General features: G+C 53.7%; 2 protein-coding genes across 2 annotated transcripts; one reads left to right on the forward strand and one right to left on the reverse strand.

The window, feature by feature from the left end:
- Nucleotides 1-3,563: 3,563 nt before the first annotated feature.
- On the forward strand, nt 3,564-5,950 carry VGF (VGF nerve growth factor inducible). Its single transcript, XM_029219482.1, has 2 exons — nt 3,564-3,573; nt 4,080-5,950. Exon 2 carries the CDS (start codon nt 4,100-4,102, stop codon nt 5,948-5,950), a length of 1,851 nt encoding a protein of 616 aa, XP_029075315.1. The 5' UTR covers nt 3,564-3,573; nt 4,080-4,099.
- Nucleotides 5,951-7,287: 1,337 nt separating this feature from the next.
- On the reverse strand, nt 7,288-13,143 carry AP1S1 (adaptor related protein complex 1 subunit sigma 1). The gene is made up of 5 exons (XM_029219273.1): nt 13,015-13,143; nt 10,996-11,174; nt 10,259-10,367; nt 9,462-9,599; nt 7,288-8,202 (listed from the first exon to the last, which is right to left on the reverse strand). Exons 1-5 carry the CDS (start codon nt 13,015-13,017, stop codon nt 8,155-8,157), a joined length of 477 nt encoding a protein of 158 aa, XP_029075106.1. The 5' UTR covers nt 13,018-13,143; the 3' UTR covers nt 7,288-8,154.
- Between the last annotated feature and the right edge of the window lie 8,775 nt (nt 13,144-21,918).

Here is a 21,918-nt window from a genome sequence, read left to right on the forward strand (position 1 = left end):
TCCCTGGGTTTTCCAAATCTTCAGCTTGGATCATTACTTGGTTGGAGCCCATCTTCTCTTACTACCCTCCTGGAGAGTATGAGAGATTCAGAAACAAAGATAAAGAGACGGATTTACACAAACATCTCAGAGCAAACACCAGGCATCCCCTCCTGGTCCCCTTCTCAGCTTTGCCTTTCCCAGCTCTGTCTCTCATTCCTCTTTCTTTCCTGCCATCTCCCTCCTCTCCCAAACTTCAGGAACCTGTCCCCAGTCCAGCTCTTTTCCAGAAGCCCCTAGAGGCAGCCAGGTGTGAAGGGCATAGCACATTTTTGAGAGGTGGGGTGCGTGTGAACGAGCTGACCCAGGCAGGGAACTGGGATAGAGAGAGGCAGAAACAGACCCAGAGATTCAGAGTCCATGCAGACACAATCCAGATTGTGGAATCACCAAATCTGTTGCCCTGGCTTCCATCTCACTGCCCCCTCCCCCGTGTCATAATGACTGAGGCTCTTGGGATGTCGATTTCTGAGAAGCTCCCCTGGACTTCTGGGAGGAGTGGAGGAGGAAAGCATTGGGGAAGAATGCAGGAATGAGGGAACACTCTAAAAAACGCGGGGCAAGACTTGAACTTGGGGGCTGCGGATGAGTGGCTAGGATACTGAGGCTTTTCTGCACAGAAATCTAGAGGTGAAGGTAAGTGGGGGAGGGGCAGGAAAGATCAAAAGCACATAGCAGTCCACATAACCTGTAACATATATCAACTGACATGGAAGGACCCAGATAAGTGCACAAAGACACACGTATTATTGACACACCAAGCCAGGCACAATTTTCAGACACCAGCAGATACCCAGACTGGATGCACTCAAACTCCCAACCGCACAGGTATACAGGCACTCAGAGGGATCAGGACCAACACACACTCACACTTACAGAGACACCTGGAAACAGGCAAAAACACAGCTCCGCAGGTTGGAAGAGAAAATTACATATTTAAATTGGAACACTACCATGCCCATCCACTCTCTAGCTGATTAAATACACAATTGGTCCCCCCATTTTCCATTTCTTTTTCTTTCCCCCTATGTTTCACTAATCTCGGGACACACACAAACGCAATGCACACGTATGTACATGCATGTGCACATATACAAGCCCACAGGAACACAAACAATTTCTCTAGATGCCCATCTCTGTCATCTCATACTTGGTCTCTTAGCCCCATCAGCCTCTCAGGCTACCCCCCTCCCACCTCGCCTCCCTCCCTCCCTCTTTCCTTCTCTCTTGGATGGCTTCCCCTCCCCCCAACAGATGTCTGAGCCATCTCTCTCTGATTCATCCTCCTCAGGAAGGTAACGTGACCCCCCCCCACTCCACTGCTCTCGGTAACCAGGCAGGGAGGATAAAGGGGAGTGGGTTGAGGAGGAAGACGAATGAGGGGAACCCATAGGGGCAGAGGGATGTCCTAGATAGCCTGGGGAGGGGATGAGGCACAGTCTCAGGTCTGTTGCCCCCTCCTCTCCTTCTTTGGCATCTTCACAGTCACCTTGGTTCTCCTATTTTTTTTCTCTTTAGCCTGATGCTTTACCTGTTCCAGATGCCTGCCTGCCTGCCTCCCTCTCCTGCCCCCATCTCTTCTCTCTTTCCTCTCTCTCTACTTCTCCCCACCTCTTTCCCCGCAGAGCTGATGGGTTTTCTTCTGGGAAAGTGGAGTCACTGATGGAACCGAGAAGCCACTGCTGGCTATAGAGGGAAAGCACGTGAGTGTGTGTGTGTGTGTGTGTGTGTTTGTGTGTGTGTGTGTGTGTGAGAGAGAGAGAGAGAGAGAGAGTTTGAGAGAGAGAGAGAGAGGAGAGGATGAGGGTCAGTGCTAGGAAGAGATGAGGAAGGGGTTGAGGACTGGCTCTGAAAGAGTCTCTGAGCTCCTAACATACAGCTCTGATCCCGGTTTCCAGAGTCTTAGGGCGCGGGTGCCCTGTGTGTGCCCACAGGCACCCGTGTCCGCAGTCCTTGTGTGTCTGGCATGTGTCATTCCACTCCCCCCCCCTTTCCCTGCCCACGCCCCCGCACAGCTCTCTCCCTGCACCGCAGCCCCCCTCCAGCCTCCCTCCCTCCCGTTCATTTCTGCAGTGGCTGCTCCCCTTGCCTCCCTCCCCTCTCCCCTGCCCCCCTCCTCATTTCCGTCCTCCCCCACCCCCGCCCACGGCTGGTCTCCCTTCACTGGACCCGGCTCGCTGATGGATTCTCTTTGCGCAATCTGTGCGTCATCGCCCCCCATCCCCCCGGAACCTCTAACTGTCCAAGCCCCCAATCCCAACCCCTCTGACAGGAGATGCGGACGAGGGGTCTGGTGGCAGAGAGCGGCGATCTCTGACGTTGCACTCCCACCCTCCACGCCCCCCTCCATCGCGTTTAAATCTTCCCTTTAAGCAATGGAGAGAGATGGAGTTGAGTCACCCCCCACCTGCGCACCCCCCTCCCCACCTGGTCTGCTCTCGTCCTCCAAACGTCCTTTGGGGGGTAGCAGCGAGAGGGGAAGAAGCAGGAGGGTGGTGGGGAGAGGTGGTCTGAAAAGGGGCCAACAGAGTCAGCTGGACAGGACAGACACACATTTTTTTCTCGAGACACGCACAGACCATGAACAGACACGACACAGAGGCACACACATCCTCAATCTTTTCCCTATCTCTTCCAACTCGGATCCTTTCCGACAGCATACCCAAGCCTCAAGATCCACCCATGTGCCCCGGCCCAGGGCCCGCATCCCGCACCGCAGATCCGCGGACAGCGCCCGCAGGCGCGCAGAACCATCCCTCCTCTCTCAGGTTCACGCCGTCCTTGGGCGTGTTCCCCACGCACCGTGCAGTCGGGGAATGGGGAGTCTGGCCCCCTCCTCAGTTTTGGAATCCTTCTCTTCCCCCTTCCCAGTGTGGATCTCCTATGGGGCCCAGTCAGACGCTGGGAGAGCCCCCACCCTATTCCGCTCGTCGGGCTCCCGCCGCTGCAAGTTGCTCTGTAACCCACCCTCCCGCCTTGCAGCGTCTCTGAATCCACCCTTCCATTCATTCTGCCATTCATTCATTCATCCTTTTCTCCTCGTCCCTCCTTCATTCATTCATAGCCCCCCTGCCCCGCCCGCCTCAGCATTTCATTCATTCATTCCTTCATTCATTCATTTCCCTGGTGCCAGGATAGCGCACACCCCTCCAAAGAGGCCTGCAGCGCGCAGGCGCGGGCCGGGAGAGGCACGCATCCTCCAATCGCTGGGCGGCCTCCCGCCTCTAGGCGCCCGCCCGCTTCCCCATGAATGAACATTGACGTCAATGGGGCGGGGCGATTCCCACGTGACCCCGCGCGCTCCTCTTTATAAGGCGGTAGCGGCGCGGGCGCTGTCCAGCGTGCTGAAGCCTGAGCGAGCGAGTCTCCCGGAGCCGCGCGGACCCAGCTGAGCCCAGCCCACTGGACGCCAGACCTCGACCATCGCTCGTATCCTAGCCACCGCTCGGAGCCGAGGCGGACGAGTCCCGATCTTCCCCTGTCCCCACCCCGCCCCGACCCTCCTCTCCACCTCCCGCGTCGTGGCACCAGCTGGTAAATACTCTGCTGTCCGTCCCTCAAACCCTCAGCAGCCGTGGGCGTGAGGGAGGGTTCTCTCTCCCCCAGTTGGGAGTGTTGAAAACACAGCGGGGAGCCCCCGGGAAGGGTCCCTGGTAAATGGGGGAGTCGCCGCTCTTCTCTTGCTGCTGAAGTCGCCCACGCACCATCCGGGGAGTCCTGTGGGGAGGGAGCAGAGATTTTTTTTTCCCCCGTATCCTTGCTGCTTAGTACGTGGGCGCTGCCAGTGAGCTGGCTCAGGGAAGGGGGGCGAGGAGGCACCGGGGGAGCAAGGGTTGCAGGCGTTTTCCCATTTACACGACTCCAGAGATCGGCACATCTTCGTCCTTTGCTCCTAAACGTCCCTTTTCAGGGTAAGGTTAGGGGGATAAGGGAAGCCCCGGCTTTCCTGATTAAAGGTGGGGGAAGGGAATATAAAATCAGAGAGCGGAAAATTCTTACAGAAACCCTCTCTTTCTTTGGTCACTTCTATTTTTTCACAGTCTCCGGCAGCCCTTCGGTCATGAAATCGCTCAGGTTGCCGGCTCCTGTCCTCCTCTGCTTCCTTCTACTGACCAAGGGGTTGGGAGCAGCGCCCCCGGGGCACCCTGAGGCTCAGCCACCTCCCCCCAGCTCTGAGCATAAAGAGCCGGTAGCCGGGGACGCAGTGCTCGGGCCGAAGGATGTTAGCGCCCCAGAGGTCCGAGCCGCTAGGAATTCAGAGCCGCAGGACGAGGGAGAGCTTTTCCAGGGCGTGGATCCCCGGGCGCTGGCCGCGGTGCTGCTGCAGACACTCGACCGCCCGGCCTCGCCCCCAGCGCCTGGCGGTTCCCAGCAGCGGCCAGAGGAAGAAGCAGCAGAAGCTCTGCTGACCGAGACCGTGCGCAGCCAGACCCACAGTCTCCCAGCGCCAGAGACCCAGGCGCCCGCGGCCCCGCCTCGCCCTCAGACTCAGGAGAATGGTCCCGAGGCGGCCGACCCCTCCGAGGAGCTCGAGGCGCTAGCTTCCCTGCTTCAGGAACTGCGAGATTTCAGTCCGAGCAGTGCCAAGCGCCAGCAAGAGACGGCGGCAGCAGAGACGGAAACCCGCACGCACACGCTGACCCGAGTCAACCTGGAGAGCCCCGGGCCGGAGCGCGTGTGGCGGGCTTCCTGGGGAGAGTTCCAGGCGCGCGTCCCGGAGCGCGCGGCCCTGCCGCCGCCTGCTCCCCCGCAATTCCAGGCGCGTATGCCCGAGAGCGGGCCCCTTCCCGAAGCCCACCAGTTCGGGGAAGGAGTGTCCTCCCCCAAAACACACCTAGGTGAGGCACTGGCACCCTTGTCCAAGGCGTACCAAGGCCTGGGCGCTCCCTTTACCAAGGCGCGCCGGCCGGAGACCTCACTCCTGGGCGGCTCTGAGGCGGGAGAGCGCCTTCTACAGCAAGGGCTGGCGCAGGTGGAAGCCGGGCGGCGGCAGGCGGAGGCCACACGGCAGGCCGCGGCCCAGGAAGAGCGGCTGGCCGACCTCGCCTCCGACCTGCTGCTCCAGTATTTGCTGCAGGGCGGGGCTCGGCAGCGCGGCCTGGGGGGTCGGGGGCTGCAGCAGGAGGAGGAGCGAGAGACCGAGAGGGGGCAGGAGGCGGCGGAGCAGGAGAGACGCGGCGGGGAGGAGAGGGCGGGGGAAGAGGATGAGGAGGCGGCGGAGGCGGAGGCGGAGGCGGAGGAGGCGGAGAGGGCGCGACAGAACGCGCTACTGTTCGCCGAGGAGGAGGACGGGGAAGCCGGAGCTGAAGACAAGCGCTCCCAGGAGGAGACGCCCGGCCACCGACGAAAGGAGGCCGACAGGGCAGAGGAGGGCGGGGAGGAGGACGACGACGACGAAGAGATGGACCCGCAGACAATCGATAGCCTCATTGAGCTGTCCACCAAACTCCACCTGCCAGCGGACGACGTGGTCAGCATCATCGAGGAGGTGGAAGAGAAGCGGAAGCGGAAGAAGAACGCCCCTCCCGAGCCTGTGCCGCCCCCCCGGGCCGCCCCCGTCCCCACTCACGCCCGCTCCCCGCAGCCCCAGCCCCTCTCCCCCGCCCCGGCTCGGGACGAGCTGCCCGACTGGAACGAGGTGCTCCCGCCCTGGGATCGGGAGGAGGACGAGGTGTTTCCCCCGGGGCCCTACCACCCTTTTCCCAACTACATCCGGCCGCGAACACTGCAGCCACCCGCTGCCTCGCGCCGCCGCCACTACCACCACGCCCTGCCGCCTTCGAGCCACTATCCCGACAGGGAGGCCCAGGCGCGGCGCGCTCAGGAGCAGGCAGAGGCAGAGGAGCGCCGGCTGCAGGAGCAGGAGGAGCTGGAGAATTACATCGAGCACGTGCTGCTCAGGCGCCCGTGACCGGCCCCGGCCCCGCCCCCGCGCGCCGCCGCGCGCGCCGCCACCCCCCTCCGTGTCGCTCCTTTCCTCTCTCAGTGTTTGCATGCGCCCGGCCCCGCCCTCGGCCGCCGCCCAGCCCCGCCCCCGTCCCCCCCTCCGCCCGCGGGCCGCCCCGCCCCCGGGCTACGCCGGGACCTGTCAGACCTCTTCGTGCGTCGGTCGGAAGCCCGAAATCCCAAACTCACTCACGGGTGTCTCGGGGCCAGCACGGGGGGGCGGGTAGTTTGTGCGAGTTCCCTGCCCCCGCGGGGCCCCGTCCCCACCTAGTCCCTCTCGGGATGTCCCGGTCTGAAACCGGAAAAAGGATTTCCAGTTAACTGTGTGAAGAAGTGTCTGTCTCCCGTCCTTTGGGCCTCCCAAGAGCCTCTCCACCCTCTCCGGATCGCTGTGAATTTACCCCTTCTTTCCCTACTCTGTTGTAAATACCCCTCACGGAGGAAATAGTTTTGCTAAGAAATAAAAGTGACTATTTTATTAGGACTTTGTTCTCGGTTATTCACCCGTCCCCTTGGGCCTGCGTGGTCCTTCCCAAGGGGCGGTGAGGGAAGCGCCATCCACAACACCCATCTCCTGCTCAACAGCGAAGGTTGAGTGACAGAACCTCTTTCAACCGTATTCGGCGTGGGGGAGGGGGCGTAGAATAGGCTCACATCCTTTAGGAAACCCTAAATTCCACTTCCAGCTTGGGGGTTAAAGTCACAGGTCCCCAGGCCCTGGCAGAGAGATGCAGAGCGAATACGGTGCCACAGCTCTGAGCCACCTAGTAAATCCTTCTTTGCACGATCTCAGGGCCACCTAGGCAGTGCTGGTGGCTCCCACCACCCCTGCTCTACCTTACCCACCCACCTCCCTTAACTGCTCCCTAAATTCCCTGGTCCTATGTACCTCACAAGACATATGGGGAGGAGGGGTTGGCGGCCACGGAAACATCCTGCTTTTAACTTCTTCTCAAGCCTTTTCTAAGCATAGAGGCTGGGATACATCCTTGAACTCTTGAGTCTCCTCCCCAAATGAAACTAAACCAGGTGAATGACCACAAAGAAACTTCAGAGGAGTGAAACCATGTCCCCAGGAGTTGCTCCTCCCTGTCTGAAGGCAGCTCAGGGAGCTGGAGGCACCTTGGTCAGCGGTCACTGAGGTCAGAGAGACACTGAGCTCACAAATCTGTTTGGGGGGAGGGTGGTGCCAGGTAAAATACAGGACACTCAGTCAAATTTGCATTTCAGATAAACAATGAATACATTTGCACAGGACACACTTATCCTAAAAACATTATTCATTATCATAACAAATTGAACTGGGTATCTTCATTTTTTTTTTTTTTTTTGGCCTTAAATCTGGCAACCCTAGTTCCAGGGATGAGTGGAACGGGCAGTGTTGCTTTCCCGTCCTGACTGATCGCAGCAGCCCTCCTTCACAGAGCCTAAGCCAGGCAAAGTCCAGAAATGCTTTTCCTTTTATTTTAGAGGAAAAGAAAAAAAAATCAGACACTTTCCCCACCCCACCCACTTAGCTCCTGCCTCACTGGGAACTCGGAGTGAAGGAGGGACAGGGCCCAGTCTTCTGTAAAGCCTACCCTTCCCCCAGCCCTCCCTTTCCTCAAAGTAGCAAGGTTAGAAAAAAATTAACTATGTTGCTCCTCCCCTGGAACTGAACGGAGGCCCCACTGCAGCCAAGAAGGAAGGGGAGGAGACAGATGAGGGAAAAGGACTTCCCTCTGGAGACACGGAGGTCCCCCTCCCAGGCAGAGAAGCTGCCCTGGCTGGCTGCGGGGAGGGCTGGAGGTAGGTTATGGGGCAGGGAGAAGAGAAGAGCCCTGAAAACCTTTTCCCTTTAACCTGACATATTTATATATTTACAGTTATAAGGGTGGGGGGGAGTCTGGGGTGACATTAGTTCTTCAAAGGCAGGGGATGAAAGCCAAATAGCACCCCCAACTTGGTCACATTTTCCTGCCTCCTAGCTCCTAAAACCTTCAGTGGGAAAAGGGGAAACAGGAGGTAGGGGGTGGAGGGAGGGAATGTTTGAGGGTCCTGAGCCCACAGCTCACGGCAAAAGAAGGTGAGGCAGCAGAGGAGGGGCAGCTGGGTCCCACCAAGAAAAGGGCCACCGATGCCCTGCCTCTCCACCAGCTCCCCGCATCTCCACGTGGCCCCGGGCGGAGGCTAGGCCAGACCCATCTCCTCCAGCACACTGCGTGGCGACTCATCCTCCTAAGGCAGAGACAGACAGAGGGTGATGTGGAGACGCCAGGAGAGGCAGACAGGGTGAGGGAGTGGAGGGTGGGCAAGACAGCAATCGTAAGGACAGACAGAGGAGGGGGAAGCACAGACAGACACGGCGAGGGAAGAGAGAAGCCAACGTGAGCCCAAGGCTGGAACAGCTGGGGACCCTTCAGGGGAGCTCTCCAGCCTCCCAGGAGCACCTCCCAGGTGCACCCCCCAGAGCCAACCATGGCAAGGAGTGGGTCCAGGTTGAGTCCACCGCCACCCAGAGAACCCAAAGCCAGGAGCCTGGCAAGCAAGGGCCTCGGCCTTAGTATCCGAAGGGGAGGGCGTAAAACTGGGACTGGGGGCTGGGAAACTGGCTTTCCCAGGGTTGGGGGCGGCAGATGGTTGGGTGCGGGGAGGGAGTAAGAAGCTGGCATCAGGTCCCCGAGGAAAGGTGGACCAGACTGCAGAGAGATGAGCCATCAGGGTCTGAGCAGAGCAGTAGCAACAGGGTGGGTGTGCGAGTGCCAGGGCACGTGTGCATGAGTGTGCATGTGTGTGTGCATGTGTGTGTGTGATGGGGGAGCTGAACCAGTGAGATGGCAAGTTGGATTCTGCCCTTTCTCCTTCTGCAGGGATGAGCCCCCCCCTCCCCGCCCCCCATCTCTCCCCCTCCTCAGAGCCAGCTCAGGCCGGCTTGCTCATCATTGCAGGTTCCGGTGACTCATCTCCCTGCACCAAGGCTCAGCAGTGGCACAGCAGAGAGGGGGCAGGCAGTAATGGCGTGAGGGCGGGGGTGCCGGATAGAAGGGAGAATCAACAACCAGGCGCCCTCAACCCCAACCCCCAAATCCCCATGGCAAAATTTTGCTTCTGAGAAGCAGAGGCTTTGAGTATGTGTGTGTTTAAAAAAAAGAAAGAAAGAATGACCTATCATGTGCCCCTTCTCCAATTCTCTGAGCAACCCTAAATGCCAAGAGTAGCGTGGGACAAAGGCGATTTGGCTGGGATGAGATACCCTGGGTCTTGGGAGAAGGAGGGGGGAACTGGCACAGGCGGCCGTCCGCCACCCCCACTACCTCCCACCCCGAGCAGTTAGGGCTTGAGGGCCAGCTGGCCGGCCAACCAGGCGCCTTGGGGGCCAGACGTCACAGGGAGGGTGGGAAGGGGCAGCTGGGGCCCGCAGGCAAGGTGTCCAGAGCAGGGAGGGTGCCCTTGGCCTTGGTCCTCTTCCTCCTACCCCTCACCGTCCCGGCCCGTACCTCCTGCAGCAGGTCCGCCTGCTCGATAGCCTTCAGCACACTCTTCTTGGAGGTGTCCTGGACATCACCCCCCATCAGAAACTCATCCAAGATGAAGTAGGCCTTCTCAAAGTTGAAGATGATGTCCAGCTCGCAAACCTGGGAGGAGGGGGGGGAGGCAGAGCTGAGTGTCAAGGTGCATCTCCACCCCACTTTTTTCTCATCACGGTTCCATGGCCTTCGTGACCACTCCTGCCCACCTTGGGTTCTTGCCCCAGGTCTATGTCCTCCCAACCCCTAGGCCTTAGTCCTTGGTTCGGCTTTTCCTTCTCCTTCTCTTGCCTCTTTCTCTGTGATCATGAGACATTAGTTGCTCTAGTCTACCCTTGACTCCTGTTGCCTTCCCCCCAGATCTGTGACACAGTTCCTACCAGAGGCTGGGCTAGCTTCCCTCCCTAGGCACAGTGACAGGGCAGGGAAGGAGATTCTGGATCATGGGGTAAATGACTTCGGTTCCAAGCAGCACTGTGACACTAACCAGCTAACTCTACATGTCATTTAATTTCTCTGAGTCTCAGTTTTCTCATCTGAAAATGGAGACACCAACACCTACTCATAGGACGGAATGAGGAGCAACCAGGAGAACCTGAAAGCACTGTGTGAATTATTAAGTGGAATACAAATTATGGAGTTATTACTATTCCCCACCTAAGATCTGAGCTCACTGCCAGTGTCCAGGGCAGAGACCGGAAGGACCCCAGAGTTTGGTAAAAAGAGGGGATTGCTGCGTATAGAAATGGGTGGATGGGGAGACTTACGCTGCCGAAGTATTTGTCCAGGAGCTCCACGTACCGGTGGATCAGCTCCAGCGTGATAAGCTCATTGTCTTGGCCCTCGATGGCACAGCAGAAGTAGAGGCTGGCATATCTGAGGACAGGGGCATGGGAGGGATGGCTGGGATGGCTCCTGGGGCTGCTTTGGGACCCAAGCATTTTGTGCCCAAACCTCTCATTTTCCCCCATTCCCAGTCTGTGCCCCTACTGGACACAGGCGGGGTGGCCCCAGGGTATGCAAACAGTAACTCACTCTGCCTTAGTGCCTCTCACAGACGCAAGCTCTTTCCCTCTCGACCTCTGACCTGTTCAGTTTGACTCGGCAAAAACCTGAGCCACGAATTCACCTGCTCAGAGGAGGAACTGGAAAGGGTTGGTGCACGTGTGTGTGTGTGTGTGTGTGTGTGCACGCGTTAGGAAAGTGGTGCAGGATCTATGATTGTTGAATGAGGCTGCCAGGGACGTGTGCAATAGACAAGATGGGGCCTTCGGGACAGAGGTAGGTGCATGAAGTAGGTGTCAGGCTTGAGCAAAGCCAAAAGGGAACAAGAATTTCTTCAAGGTGAATTTGGAAAGTAAAGGCGGCTGGAGTTCATCGCTGCCCTCCGGATGTCCTTAGCTCTTCCTGACCTAAGGGACTGCCTATTTCTTGGCCAGGTGAACCCATCCCAGACCCCAATCAAGCAGGATCCAGGCAGGTCTGAAAGTAGGTGGGGAGTCACCTCTTATAGACAACTTTGAGGTCCCTCCACTCCAGGAAGCTGCACATCTTGGGCTTGCGAGCCAGAACGACCTGCATAAGCTCCCGAACCATCTTCTTTCGCTCCTTGTCTGAGGTGGCCAGGTACCATTTTTGTAGCCGCAGCTTCCCCTGCCGGCTGAACAGCAGCATAAATCGCATCTGGGGGTGGGGGGGAGTCAGAGCCAAGGGTCAGAGATGTGGTTCTCTGAGCTGGTTTCCTCCAGAAACACACAGCCCCAAACCCATCCCATCTACCTCTTCTCTACTCACGGCTCCTACTTTCTTCAAAACATCAGCCCTTGCTGTCAACACTGGCTACTCCCACCAGCAGGTGCCTTTCCTTGTAGGGGGTGTCAGAGCTTCTGAGTCTGTCATTTGGGTTCAAATCCTGGCTCTAGTAGTTGAGTAATTTGCCTTGGGCAATTACTTTATGTCTCTGGGCTTCAGTTTCTTGGTGTGTAAGATGGAAATAATAAAAGTACCTACTTTCCCAAGTTGTTAGGTGGGATTGAAGGAGTTGATACGTGAAACAGTGCCTGACACGTAGGAAGCACTATAACACATTAGGTATCATTATTATTATTTCCTGACCTCCTGTTTCCTAATCCTGTTTTCCAAAGGTGGGTAAAATGCTATCACGGTGACAAGAAGCCCATAGCTGATGTCAGAGACATCTGCTTTCTTTCCTGCTCTTTCTATCCACCACCACGCTGAAATCAGGTATTTTGTTCTCAAGAAGCTACCTCAATCCTCCACCCCATCCTAGCCATACACCCTTGCTGATGTCCCCAGCACACTGCCCTCCAGTGCCAGTCCTGTGCTCAGGGGTATTCTTCACGTTAGCACATGGTATTGGGAGCCCCGGATTCCACCCTCTGCTCTCCTCGGCCCTCCAGGCATTTGGCCAGACATATTCCTCTTTTACTCCTTTTAGGGTGCCTCCTGCTGAATGCCCACACCTCCCCAGATACCAGGTGACCAATTTCCCTTTCGGTCCCTCAGTTTGGACACAGCCATTCAGGGTGGCTCGTCTAGGGAATGTTTGTGGAACAAGCCCAGGGGGGTGGACTGGGGAGTGCAGAGCCCTCACTACCCCGTGCAACCACAGCTTCCCAGTTCGGGGGGGTGGGCGGGTCCGGGCCACATCCTGAAGTCATCTCCCTCTCCCTGGAGCTCTTCTCTCCGTGTACATTACCAGGGCCGGAGTCCTGGGTGTGCGGAACAACACTAGTTTAGACGGCTAAGGATCAGAATTCGAGAGAACTGGGGTTTTTTTGGTGGCGGGGAAGGGGAAGCGCTTCTAGCGTGGTGGGTGGTCAACAGAGGGACACAAGAGAGCCGTGTGCGGCTACGATGGGGGGTGGGCCGGGAGCAGGAAGACGGAAGGCCCGAGTTCCGGAAAGAGGATGGGGTGGGGGCCGGAGAGCCAAGAGCACCGGAACCGGGAAGCCAAAGCCTGGGTCCCCGAGAGCAAAACCTCGAGCCCACTTGGCTTCCCCACCTCACCCCCGCCTCTAGGTGAGGCAGGACGTCCACTCCTCGGACCCGGAAACTATACCCTCGCACACACCGCCCTTCCCGCCGGCCGCCGCTGCTCTGGGCTGCACGTGGACAGAGGGTCTTGGTGACTTGCGACCCCCGCTGCCTCCCTCCGCCAACAGGCCCCGGAGCCCCCATTCCTCGGGCGACTTCCCTGCGGCAGTGGTTGGGACTCCTTGGATCGCGACCCGCGCGCTCCCCGTGGCTCCGGACGGTCCCACCGCCCCCTAGTCACCTCCCTCTCTCCCCACAAATGCGCCCCCTCTCCGCGCCTTCTCCCTAAAGCCATTTCCAGCTGGTCTTCCTTCCGAGGCCGGCTAGCCCACCCGCCCAGGTAAGTGAGGGCCTCTGAGGACCGGAGGGAGAAAGAGCGGCTCACACCGAGGGCGGCCCCAAGGACCCCTGCAGGTGCAGCCCACGCCCCTCGGTTCCCCCTCCCCTCCCTCTTTGCACAGCCTACCATCCTGCAGCCTCTGGCCCTGCGCGTCCCTCTTCGGCCACCGTAGGCGCCAGCTCCACTCCCGTTCTTATCCTTTTGCCTCCTTCCCTCCCTCTCTCTTGAAGCCCCGCCCCGTCCGCCGCGGTTCAGAGAACCGAGGCTTTGCGTACTGCGCAGGCGCCAACGCTGCGGAGCGCGCGGGCGGGGCTGGAGGTGGAGAAGCGGAAGCCATGGCAACCAGGTCCTTGACTTCAGCTTTGAGTAGCCCTGTCGTCATGGTAACAAGGCTGTCTTGTGGGCTGGTTGGAGGATGGGGGAGGAGGACAATGAGGTCCTCGCGCTTTGGAACCTTGGGGGAGAAAGGCGGGTAAAGGGGTGAGAGGTGGATAAGGTGACCGCTGGAGTTTGTGAGGAAGTAGGGTGGTTTAATGGAAGGGGCGTGGGCGATTGAGAGGGAGCAGGGTGGGAATTGTCTGTAGGGAAGGAGGAATGACGAGGAAGGCAAAGACAAAGGGTGGTGGTGGGGCAGGCATGAGAGAAGTATGGAGCTCAGAATAGACATCTACTGGGAACCTGCTAGATGCAGCAACAGTCAAAGTAAGAGAAAGGTGTAGGTAATGAGGCAGACGAGAAATAAAAAGAGAAAAGGAGGGGCTGATAGAAAAGTGATGTTAGGAAGAGGGGGAGGAGCATGATTAAGGCGAAAGAGAAAGAAGTAAAGAGAATCTTAAAAAGTTGGCATGGGTTAAAGCTAAAAAGGGACAGTCGTAACCCAGACACAAGTGTAAAGATGAGAAGGATGTAAATTGTAATACAAGCTTTTTGACTGAGGATGTGCATGTGTGAGTGTGTATATTTGTGTGTGTGTGTCCACGTAGTAAAGGAGTTTGCATATAAATGGATAAGAGGAAAATCTTAAATTTTGTCATGCTGAAAACTTAATGGCACATTTCTAGATAATTGTTGGTAACTAATGATGCTATTGTTTTTGAGTAGCACTTGAAGCAAATGTTGGTAAGGCTCTACCTGTCTCCACTTTGCATTCTTTTCTTCTTACTCTTTGTTATGGAGGTCATATGCTTTAGTTGCAAGGGGGTGGGCCTAATCACCTGGGATGCAATCTGGTCTCTGCTCTCTACTTGATGTATAGTCTCAGGTGGGTCCTTTAACCCTCCGTTTACTCATTTAAAAAATGAAGATACCTACCTTGCAAGTCCGATTTGAGGCTGTATAGAAAGTATCTGACACACTGTAAACACTTGATATTGGTAGCGATTACTACTATTTGCCTTTCCCAACTTCTTTGGTCTACTACTTTTTCTTCTTCCTTTTTTTTTTTTTTGGCGGTACGCGGACCTCTCACTCATGTGGCCTCTCCTGTTGCAGAGCACAGGCTCCGGACGCGCAGGCTTAGCGGCCATGGCTCATGGGCCTAGCCACTCCGCGGCATGTGGGATCCTCCCGGACCGGGGCATGAACCCGTGTCCCCTGCATCGGCAGGCGGACTCTCAACCACTGCGCCACCAGGGAAGCCCTTCCTCCTTTCTTTTTCATCTCCCTTTTTCCTCTGCCTATATCATAGGCTTGCCAATGGCATAGACATTGGCTGAACTATCTTGGTGTTATTTTTTAGGTCAAGAATCATATCAATAAAGCAAGTTGTCATCATGGAGTGAAAAGGAGTGGGAGTGTGTGAGAAGGGCAGAAGGCAAAATAATAAAATGTGCTCATAGGGGAGAGGAGAAGGTTGTATATAAAGAAGTGATGAGCAGTGAGGTAAAGATGTAAAGCAGAGGGCTTCCCTGGTGGCGCAGTGGTTGAGAGTTCGCCTGCCGATGCAGGGGACACGGGTTCATGCCCCGGTCCAGGAAGATCCCACATGCCGCGGAGCGGCTGGACCCGTGAGCCATAGCCGCTAAGCCTGCACGCCCGGAGCCTGTGCTCCGCAACAGGAGAGGCCACAGCAGTGAGAGGCCCGCGTACCGCAAAAAAAAAAAAAGAAGATGTAAAGCAGAGATCTAGGCAACAGCCTGAGGAAGTGTAGAAGATCTAGAGATGTAAACTCCTACACTCCTTGGAAAGATGACACTTTCTAGAATTCCTTGTCTCAACATGCCATGCCTAGCTGCAGGGAAGATAAGATCCATGAGAGAATGGTGAGAAATAGGGGTTTTGCTCACGTAGAATCATAGACTCAAGTGGTTTGAACTAACTAGAAGATGATGGACCTCATTTATCTCTTCGTGGTTAGTGAATGATACACGTAGAGAATCTGTGAGTCAGTGGGTCCAATGAGCTTGTGTCTGCAGATGAGTTCGGATTTGATGCAGTGGGCGGCTGGGAGTCATTATAGTTGTCTGAGCTGCTTGGTGAAAACAGCTTTGAAAAAGTTAATCTTATAGTAATATGGGGGATGATTTGAAAGGACAGATGGAAGGCTGGAAGATCATCTAGGAGGCAGTTTTGGGAATCTAGGCACAAAAATGAAATGGAGAGGGACAAATTGGAGAGATACCTGTAATGGGCCAGTCACCTGAATTTAGAACTCATCTAAGTAGAGAAGGAAGAAGAATCAAAGATGAGTCTGGAGAATTAGTGGTGCCATTTGTATAAATGGAAAAATAGAAGAGGTGAGATTCTCCCTCATTAGTATGGATGGTGTTTTTATTGTTATCTTGCGAAGCCCATGCTGACACCTCCCCAAGCCTTCCCTCTTCCCTCATCTGGTTGGAGCGGTGGTTCCTGCGGTGGGTGGAAGGGTGATCCACGTGGCCTCAAAGCCTTTCATTTCTGAGTCTATGATCTGTGTTTCTCTCTCTTGTGATGATGCTCCCTGCCACCTTTTTAAAAAATTTATTATTTACTTATTTATTTTTGGCTGCATTGGGTCTTCGTTGCTGCGCGCGGGCCCTCTCTAGCGCAGCGAGCCGGCGCTACCCCTCGCGGCGGTGGGCGGGCTTCTCATTTGGTGGCCTCTCCCGTTGTCAAGCACGGGCTCCAGCAGCCGCAGCACGCAGGCTCAGTAGTTGTGGCTCGCGGGCTCCAGAGTGCAGGCTCAGCAGCTGTGGCGCACGGGCCCAGCTGCTCCGCAGCACGTGGGATCCGCCCGGACCAGTGCTTGAACCCGTGTCCCCTGCATCGGCAGGCGGATTCCCAACCACTGCGCCACCGGGGAAGCCCCCGGGAAGCCCCTGCCACCATTTTTGGTGTATTCTTTAAGTACTCATTGTTCCCTGATGATGTCATTTGCACTCATCTCTGGGTTTTTTTTTTAACTTGTTGTTTTTAACTAAGCAGTTGGGACCTTATCATACGCTATTCCTAAGGGTCCTGAATACTTTCTGTGGTAGATGTTTGCCATTTTTTTCACTTCCCTGGCTCTAAACCCCCTTCCTAGGGTTTCAGAATCCCCACCTTACGAGTCTAGGGGGAGATAGAGCAACCTCCCAGTGTAGCATTTGAATTTCCCAGATATTCCCTTTGGCAGCCCTCTTTGTGCCCACAGCATGGGCATGTCTGCTGGACTCGGCCAATCTTTACTCTCACCTGGACTTTGGTCCAGGAAGGAATGAGGGGGGATGGGGTGATAAGGATAGGTAAGACTCTGGCAGAGGGTCAGAGGACAAAACCTAGGGCGCAGGTGGAGTGGTGCCAATGGCAGTGTCCCGTACCAGTAAGAGGTAGGGTGGGGGTACCTGGTGATTTGTAATTTGGGGCTCTGTCTCTAGTGTGAGACCTCCTGCTGGTTCTCTGGCCCTCCTGGCAATTCCCTGAGCTCCCCAGTTTCCTTTTCTGCTTCATTTAGCCAGAGTTGGTTTCAGTTCCTGGTAAAAAGGACTCTGACTGGTAAACTAGGTAATCATGCCACACTGTCTGTTGATGAAACATGTGAGTTGTAAGCTCCTCTTGGGACAGTGTCTTACTCATGTTTTATTTCTTTACAGCACCTAGCACAGTGCTTGTTGATTGGCTTCAATTATGATTGGTATACATGGTTACCTAATCGAGATATTTAAATCTTACATCTCACCCCAAATATGCTAAATTCTAATTTTCTATATATTAGTACATATTTAATATCTATTATTCCTGCTAGAGGATAGACTGCCTTCTTTTGCTGTTTCTCCTGTGCCTAGCACAGTGCCCAGCACACAGCAGGTACCCAAGAGTTGTTGAAGAAAGGTACACTGGATCCTCCACTGGAAAATTTCATTGTCATCTCAACCTTCACTTGCCCCAAATGAGTAACTTCCTTCCGCCTTCCCCTGAAACCATCCCATTTCTTGGTTTCCCATTGTGGTCAACATCGCCGCCTTTTCCTAAGTTTGCAGACTATCAGCCTGGGACATGAAGGATCACAAAAAGCATGGCTTATTCAAGGGACATAGATCAGACCTGCCTGATAGACTAGGAGAGCGTATGGAAAAAGGGGAGACGGGCTGGGTTATCAGAGGAGGGAGGCAGCAGTCTGAAAACCAACTTGATGACCTGGGACTTCATTCTCAGGCACGTCCCTGGAACCTGCCTTGCTATTATTTTTCCTTTGTGATTTTGTTCATATTGTTTTCTGGAATGCCCTGCCATTCCCTCCCCACAGACCCAAATCCACCTTATTCATCCTTTAAGATGGAACAAAGCAGCCGGTCCTGATGACCCTTTACACTCCAGTGATCATTTCTAGAATGTTTCTTTCAACCATTTTTGCAGTGATTCCCGTAACATTTCAGCATTTTGGTGAGTATTCTCCGTAGATGCTGGCAGACCTCATTTAACTGCGGTCTGCTTTACTGTGCTTCTCAGATACTGAGTATTTTACAAATTGAAGGTTTGTACTGTAGCAACCCTGCACTGAGCAAGTCTACTGGCGCCATTTTTCCAACAGCATTTGTTCACTTCATGCCTCTGTGTCACATTTTGGTAATGCTTGCAATATTTCAAACTTTTTCATTATTATTATCTTTGTTATGGTGACCTGTGATCAGTGATCTTTGTTACCACTGTGGTAACTGCAGATGTGGTAGAAATGGCAAGAGAACTAGAATTAGAAGTGGAGCCTGAAGATGTGACTGAACTGCTGCAATCTCACAATAAAACTTTCATGGTGAGGAGTTGTTTCTTCTGGATGAGCAAAGAAAGTGGTTTCTTGAGATGGGATCTACTCCTGGTGAAGATGCTGTGAAGACTGTTGAAATGACAGGAAAGGAATGAGAGTATTACATAAACTTAGTTGATAAAGCAGCGGCAGGATTTGAGGGAGTTGACTCCGATTTTGAAAGAAGTTCTACTCTGGGTAAAATGCTATCAAACAGCATTGCAGGCTACAGAGAAATTGTTTGTGAAAGGAGGAGTCAATCAATGCAGTTAATCACTGTTGTCTTATTTTAAGAAATTGACACAGCCATCGCAACCTTCAGCAAGCATGACCCTTATCAGTCAGCAGCCATCCATCAAGACAGGACCCTCCACCAGCAAAAGATTACAATTACGGGCTCAGATGATGGTTAGCATTTTTTAGCAATAAAGTATTTATAAAGTAAGTGTATCTCCGAGGTATGCCTGTACTTGAGAGTAAGAAACATCAATCACTTACATCATTGTTGTTTTTTTGGCCTGTGCTGAGCAGCATGAGGGATCTTAGTTCCCTGACCAGAGATGGAACCCGCTCCCTCTGCAGAGTCTTAATAACCACTGGACCGCCAGGGAAGTCCCTCACTTACTCTGTTTTAAAAGTCCTTCACCGCCCCCAGTATACAGTTACACGTTTAAAGAAAAACTTGTTAAATTGGAGTTCAGACTTGGCAAGATTTCGGTTGAAGCCATAGCTGCTTTGCTTCAGAAGCTTTCCGCTGGCGCCAAAGCGACCTCTGGTGGCCAGGGGAGAAAAGGCTACATTCAGGACGCTGGTGTTCCAGCTGGTAAGGCACAGGTGTGCACACAGGATGCCCTGGTGACGGGCCCGCGAGGGCAGCACCTTTGCTCCTGACTGCGTCTGAGCCCTCCTCTGTGTTCAGGGAGATCTGTGTTCACAAATGCCACAGAGAGGGCGGTACAGTGCAGTGGCCAGGAGCACAGGCATGGCTGGGCCAAGTGATTCAACCTTCCTGTGTCTTACCTTCCTCATCTCTACAGAAGTGCACGCCATGATTAGTGCAATGAAACTTACTTGAGGAACCGCCTGGAAAAAAAAATGATTTGGAAAACAGATGGTGTCTCCTTGACAAGCTTCATTCTGATAGAATCTTTTTACCCTTGAGGGATTTACAAAATCCATACTCATTGCCCACACCTGGGCAGATACATAATTCCAATGGGTGAGGTGAACAAGAAATCTGCAGTTATGATAGATGCAGACAGATCTTGTGGAATTTTCATCCCTAGAAATAGACAGAGGAAGAGTGGCCAAGGAGGACTGGGTGGGCTCCACACTGTGAGGCTGCATCACCGTCTTTGTCCTCAAAATATCTGAGAAGAACAGAAGGTACTGTTAAATGGGGCACTTCCTGGGGCAAACTCCCTTGGTGGCGAAGAGACCTTCTGAAGAACTCTTTTCTTCTGAGCCTTCTCAGCATGTATGGACAGTGTTTGAATTACATCCTGCAGAATTAAGGCTCTAATGTGTTCTGCTTTTGGAAGCATCTTGTGCAAAAAGGAGGCTCTTTTGGTCTCTAAGCAAATCTGTCACAGATGGGTAGCTCCTCAACAACTAGCCCAGTGCCTGGCATTGGTCATATTTTCAGGGTATAAGGAGGACAAAAGATAAATCTGGATCCTGGTGTCCTAAATTCTTGGCCTTCATGAGCCTTTATGAGCCTGAATCGGGATCTGTATGAGAGGAAGGAAGTATTCCTGCAGGAAGAGGAATCCTTTAGCCCCAGCTGAAGTTTTGGCCATAAACCTCAGCGTAGAAGTGTCTTGTGAACTGGCTCAGGCTACATCTAGTTTTTGTGTACGGGCTGGGCTGTAAGGCTAGGAAGAGGCAAAGTGGCCTCTCTGGCCTTTTTCCCTGTAGTTCTACAACCATATCTTAGTCCTTCAAGGCTTGCCAGTTGCACAGTGAGAATAGGAAAGGAAAGACGGAGAAGTCATTGAGGTTAAAGGAGAGCATCTCTCTCTAAAGCTGAGAGTAGCTTTGGAGAGCTACTCATTCTAGGCCTCGTTCCTCTGGGTCTTGCCCTTGTTCCCACTGGCTTTCTAAGGGGAGAGGAAGACCTTCCTTCCAGGCTTGATTGCACTCTGGGGCCTCTCTTACTACAACAGCCTCGTGCGAGACAAGAAATCCTGAATGTAAAGAGAGGAAACCATGAGGAGGAGGTGTAACAACCACATCTCCTTGGAACATCCTAGTGCATTGTGTTGGAGGCCCCAAGAATGCCCCTGGACTGACCCTTGAGAGGGATACAGGAGCGGAAGGGCAGTGAGAAGGCCTTAGTACGTGTTGAATGACTGAGGAGGGAGTCAGTGAATGGAGACCTTTTCTAGATTTACTCTCCAAAACATTATAATCAAAATTTGCTCCAAAGAAGTCTAACATAATATTAGGGAAAATTATAATGTGAAGCTTCTTTCAGTTCAAGGTCTAAAAATCTATCTTTATTCATGGCAGTGGGGTTATTCAGGAAAGTTGTGAAGGCTTTTTTAAGCTTCAGAAAACGTAGGATTCTTACCAGGCAAGAGGATCACCTTTGATTGTTTTGTACCATTTGAAAATGTTGGTGTCACCAACATAATCACATTCTTGCGGGATTAGGAGATTCTTAAAAGATACTTAGTCCCATTGCTAGGAAGTTATCTTATGCATATACGAGCATGTGTGCACTGGGATAAATGTGCAAGGATGTCCGTCTCAGCATTGTTGGTAACAACAATGACATTTTTTTAAAAAGCCACAAAACAACCAAAATGTCAATCAGTGATCCACTTTTACCCTTTCAAACAGTTTGAATGTCTTAGTATGAGCAGGTGTTCCTTGTCATTTAAAAAAATCACCTCTACCCTGACTGCTGACTCATCCCCACCAAGAGGTCATCCTGGCTGTGCTTGAACACTTCCAGTGATGGAGAACTCACTACCGCTTAACTATCAGACAATGTTTTGATCAAGAGCCTCTGGACAATAATTAGTGCCTATTAAGACATGATCTAGGTTTCCGGGGCGGGGGGGGGTCTGGGTCTATCAATTCCATCTTCAGGGCTCTGGAGCTGGATAGCATGCAATTTTGACAGCTAGTTCTTGGTATTTTTTCCATTTAAAAATTATTTTTGAATATACGAATGGAAAATAATTGGGGGAAATATGTCCTCTGGCAAAAGCCTTCAAGATACTGGAAGAAGACAATAAAGGACTGTTCAGGATAACATTTTAAGGAGGATATTAAGAATCTATGTAGGGGCTTCCCTCGTGGCACAGTGGTTAAGAATCTGTCTGCCAATGCAGGGGACACAGGTTTGAGCCCTGGTCTGGGAAGATCCCACATGCTGCGGAGCGACTAAACCCATGTGCCACAACTACTGAGCCTGCGCTCTAGAGCCCACGAGCCACAATTACTGAGCCTATGCACCTAGAACCTGTGCTCCGCAACAAGAGAAGCCATTGCAATGAGAAGCCTGCGCACTGCAACAAAGAGCAGACCCCGCTCGCCACAACTTGAGAAAGCCTGTGTGCAGCAACAAAGACCCAACGCAACCAAAAAAAAAAAAGAATCTATGTAACCTAGGGGCAGGACAGGAATAAAGATGCAGACATAGAAAATGGACTTGAGGACACGGGGAGGGGGGAAGGGTAAGCTGGGACGAAGTGAGAGAGTGGCATGGACATATATATACTACCAAATGTAAAATAGCTAGCTAGTGGGAAGCAGCCACATAACACAGGGAGATCAGCTTGGTGCTTTGTGACCACCTAGAGGGGTGGGATAGGGAGGGTGTG

This window comes from Monodon monoceros, unplaced genomic scaffold (assembly GCF_005190385.1).
Source record: "Monodon monoceros isolate NGI ecotype Baffin Bay Population unplaced genomic scaffold, NGI_Narwhal_1 Super_Scaffold_13, whole genome shotgun sequence".
NCBI lineage: Eukaryota > Metazoa > Chordata > Mammalia > Artiodactyla > Monodontidae > Monodon > Monodon monoceros.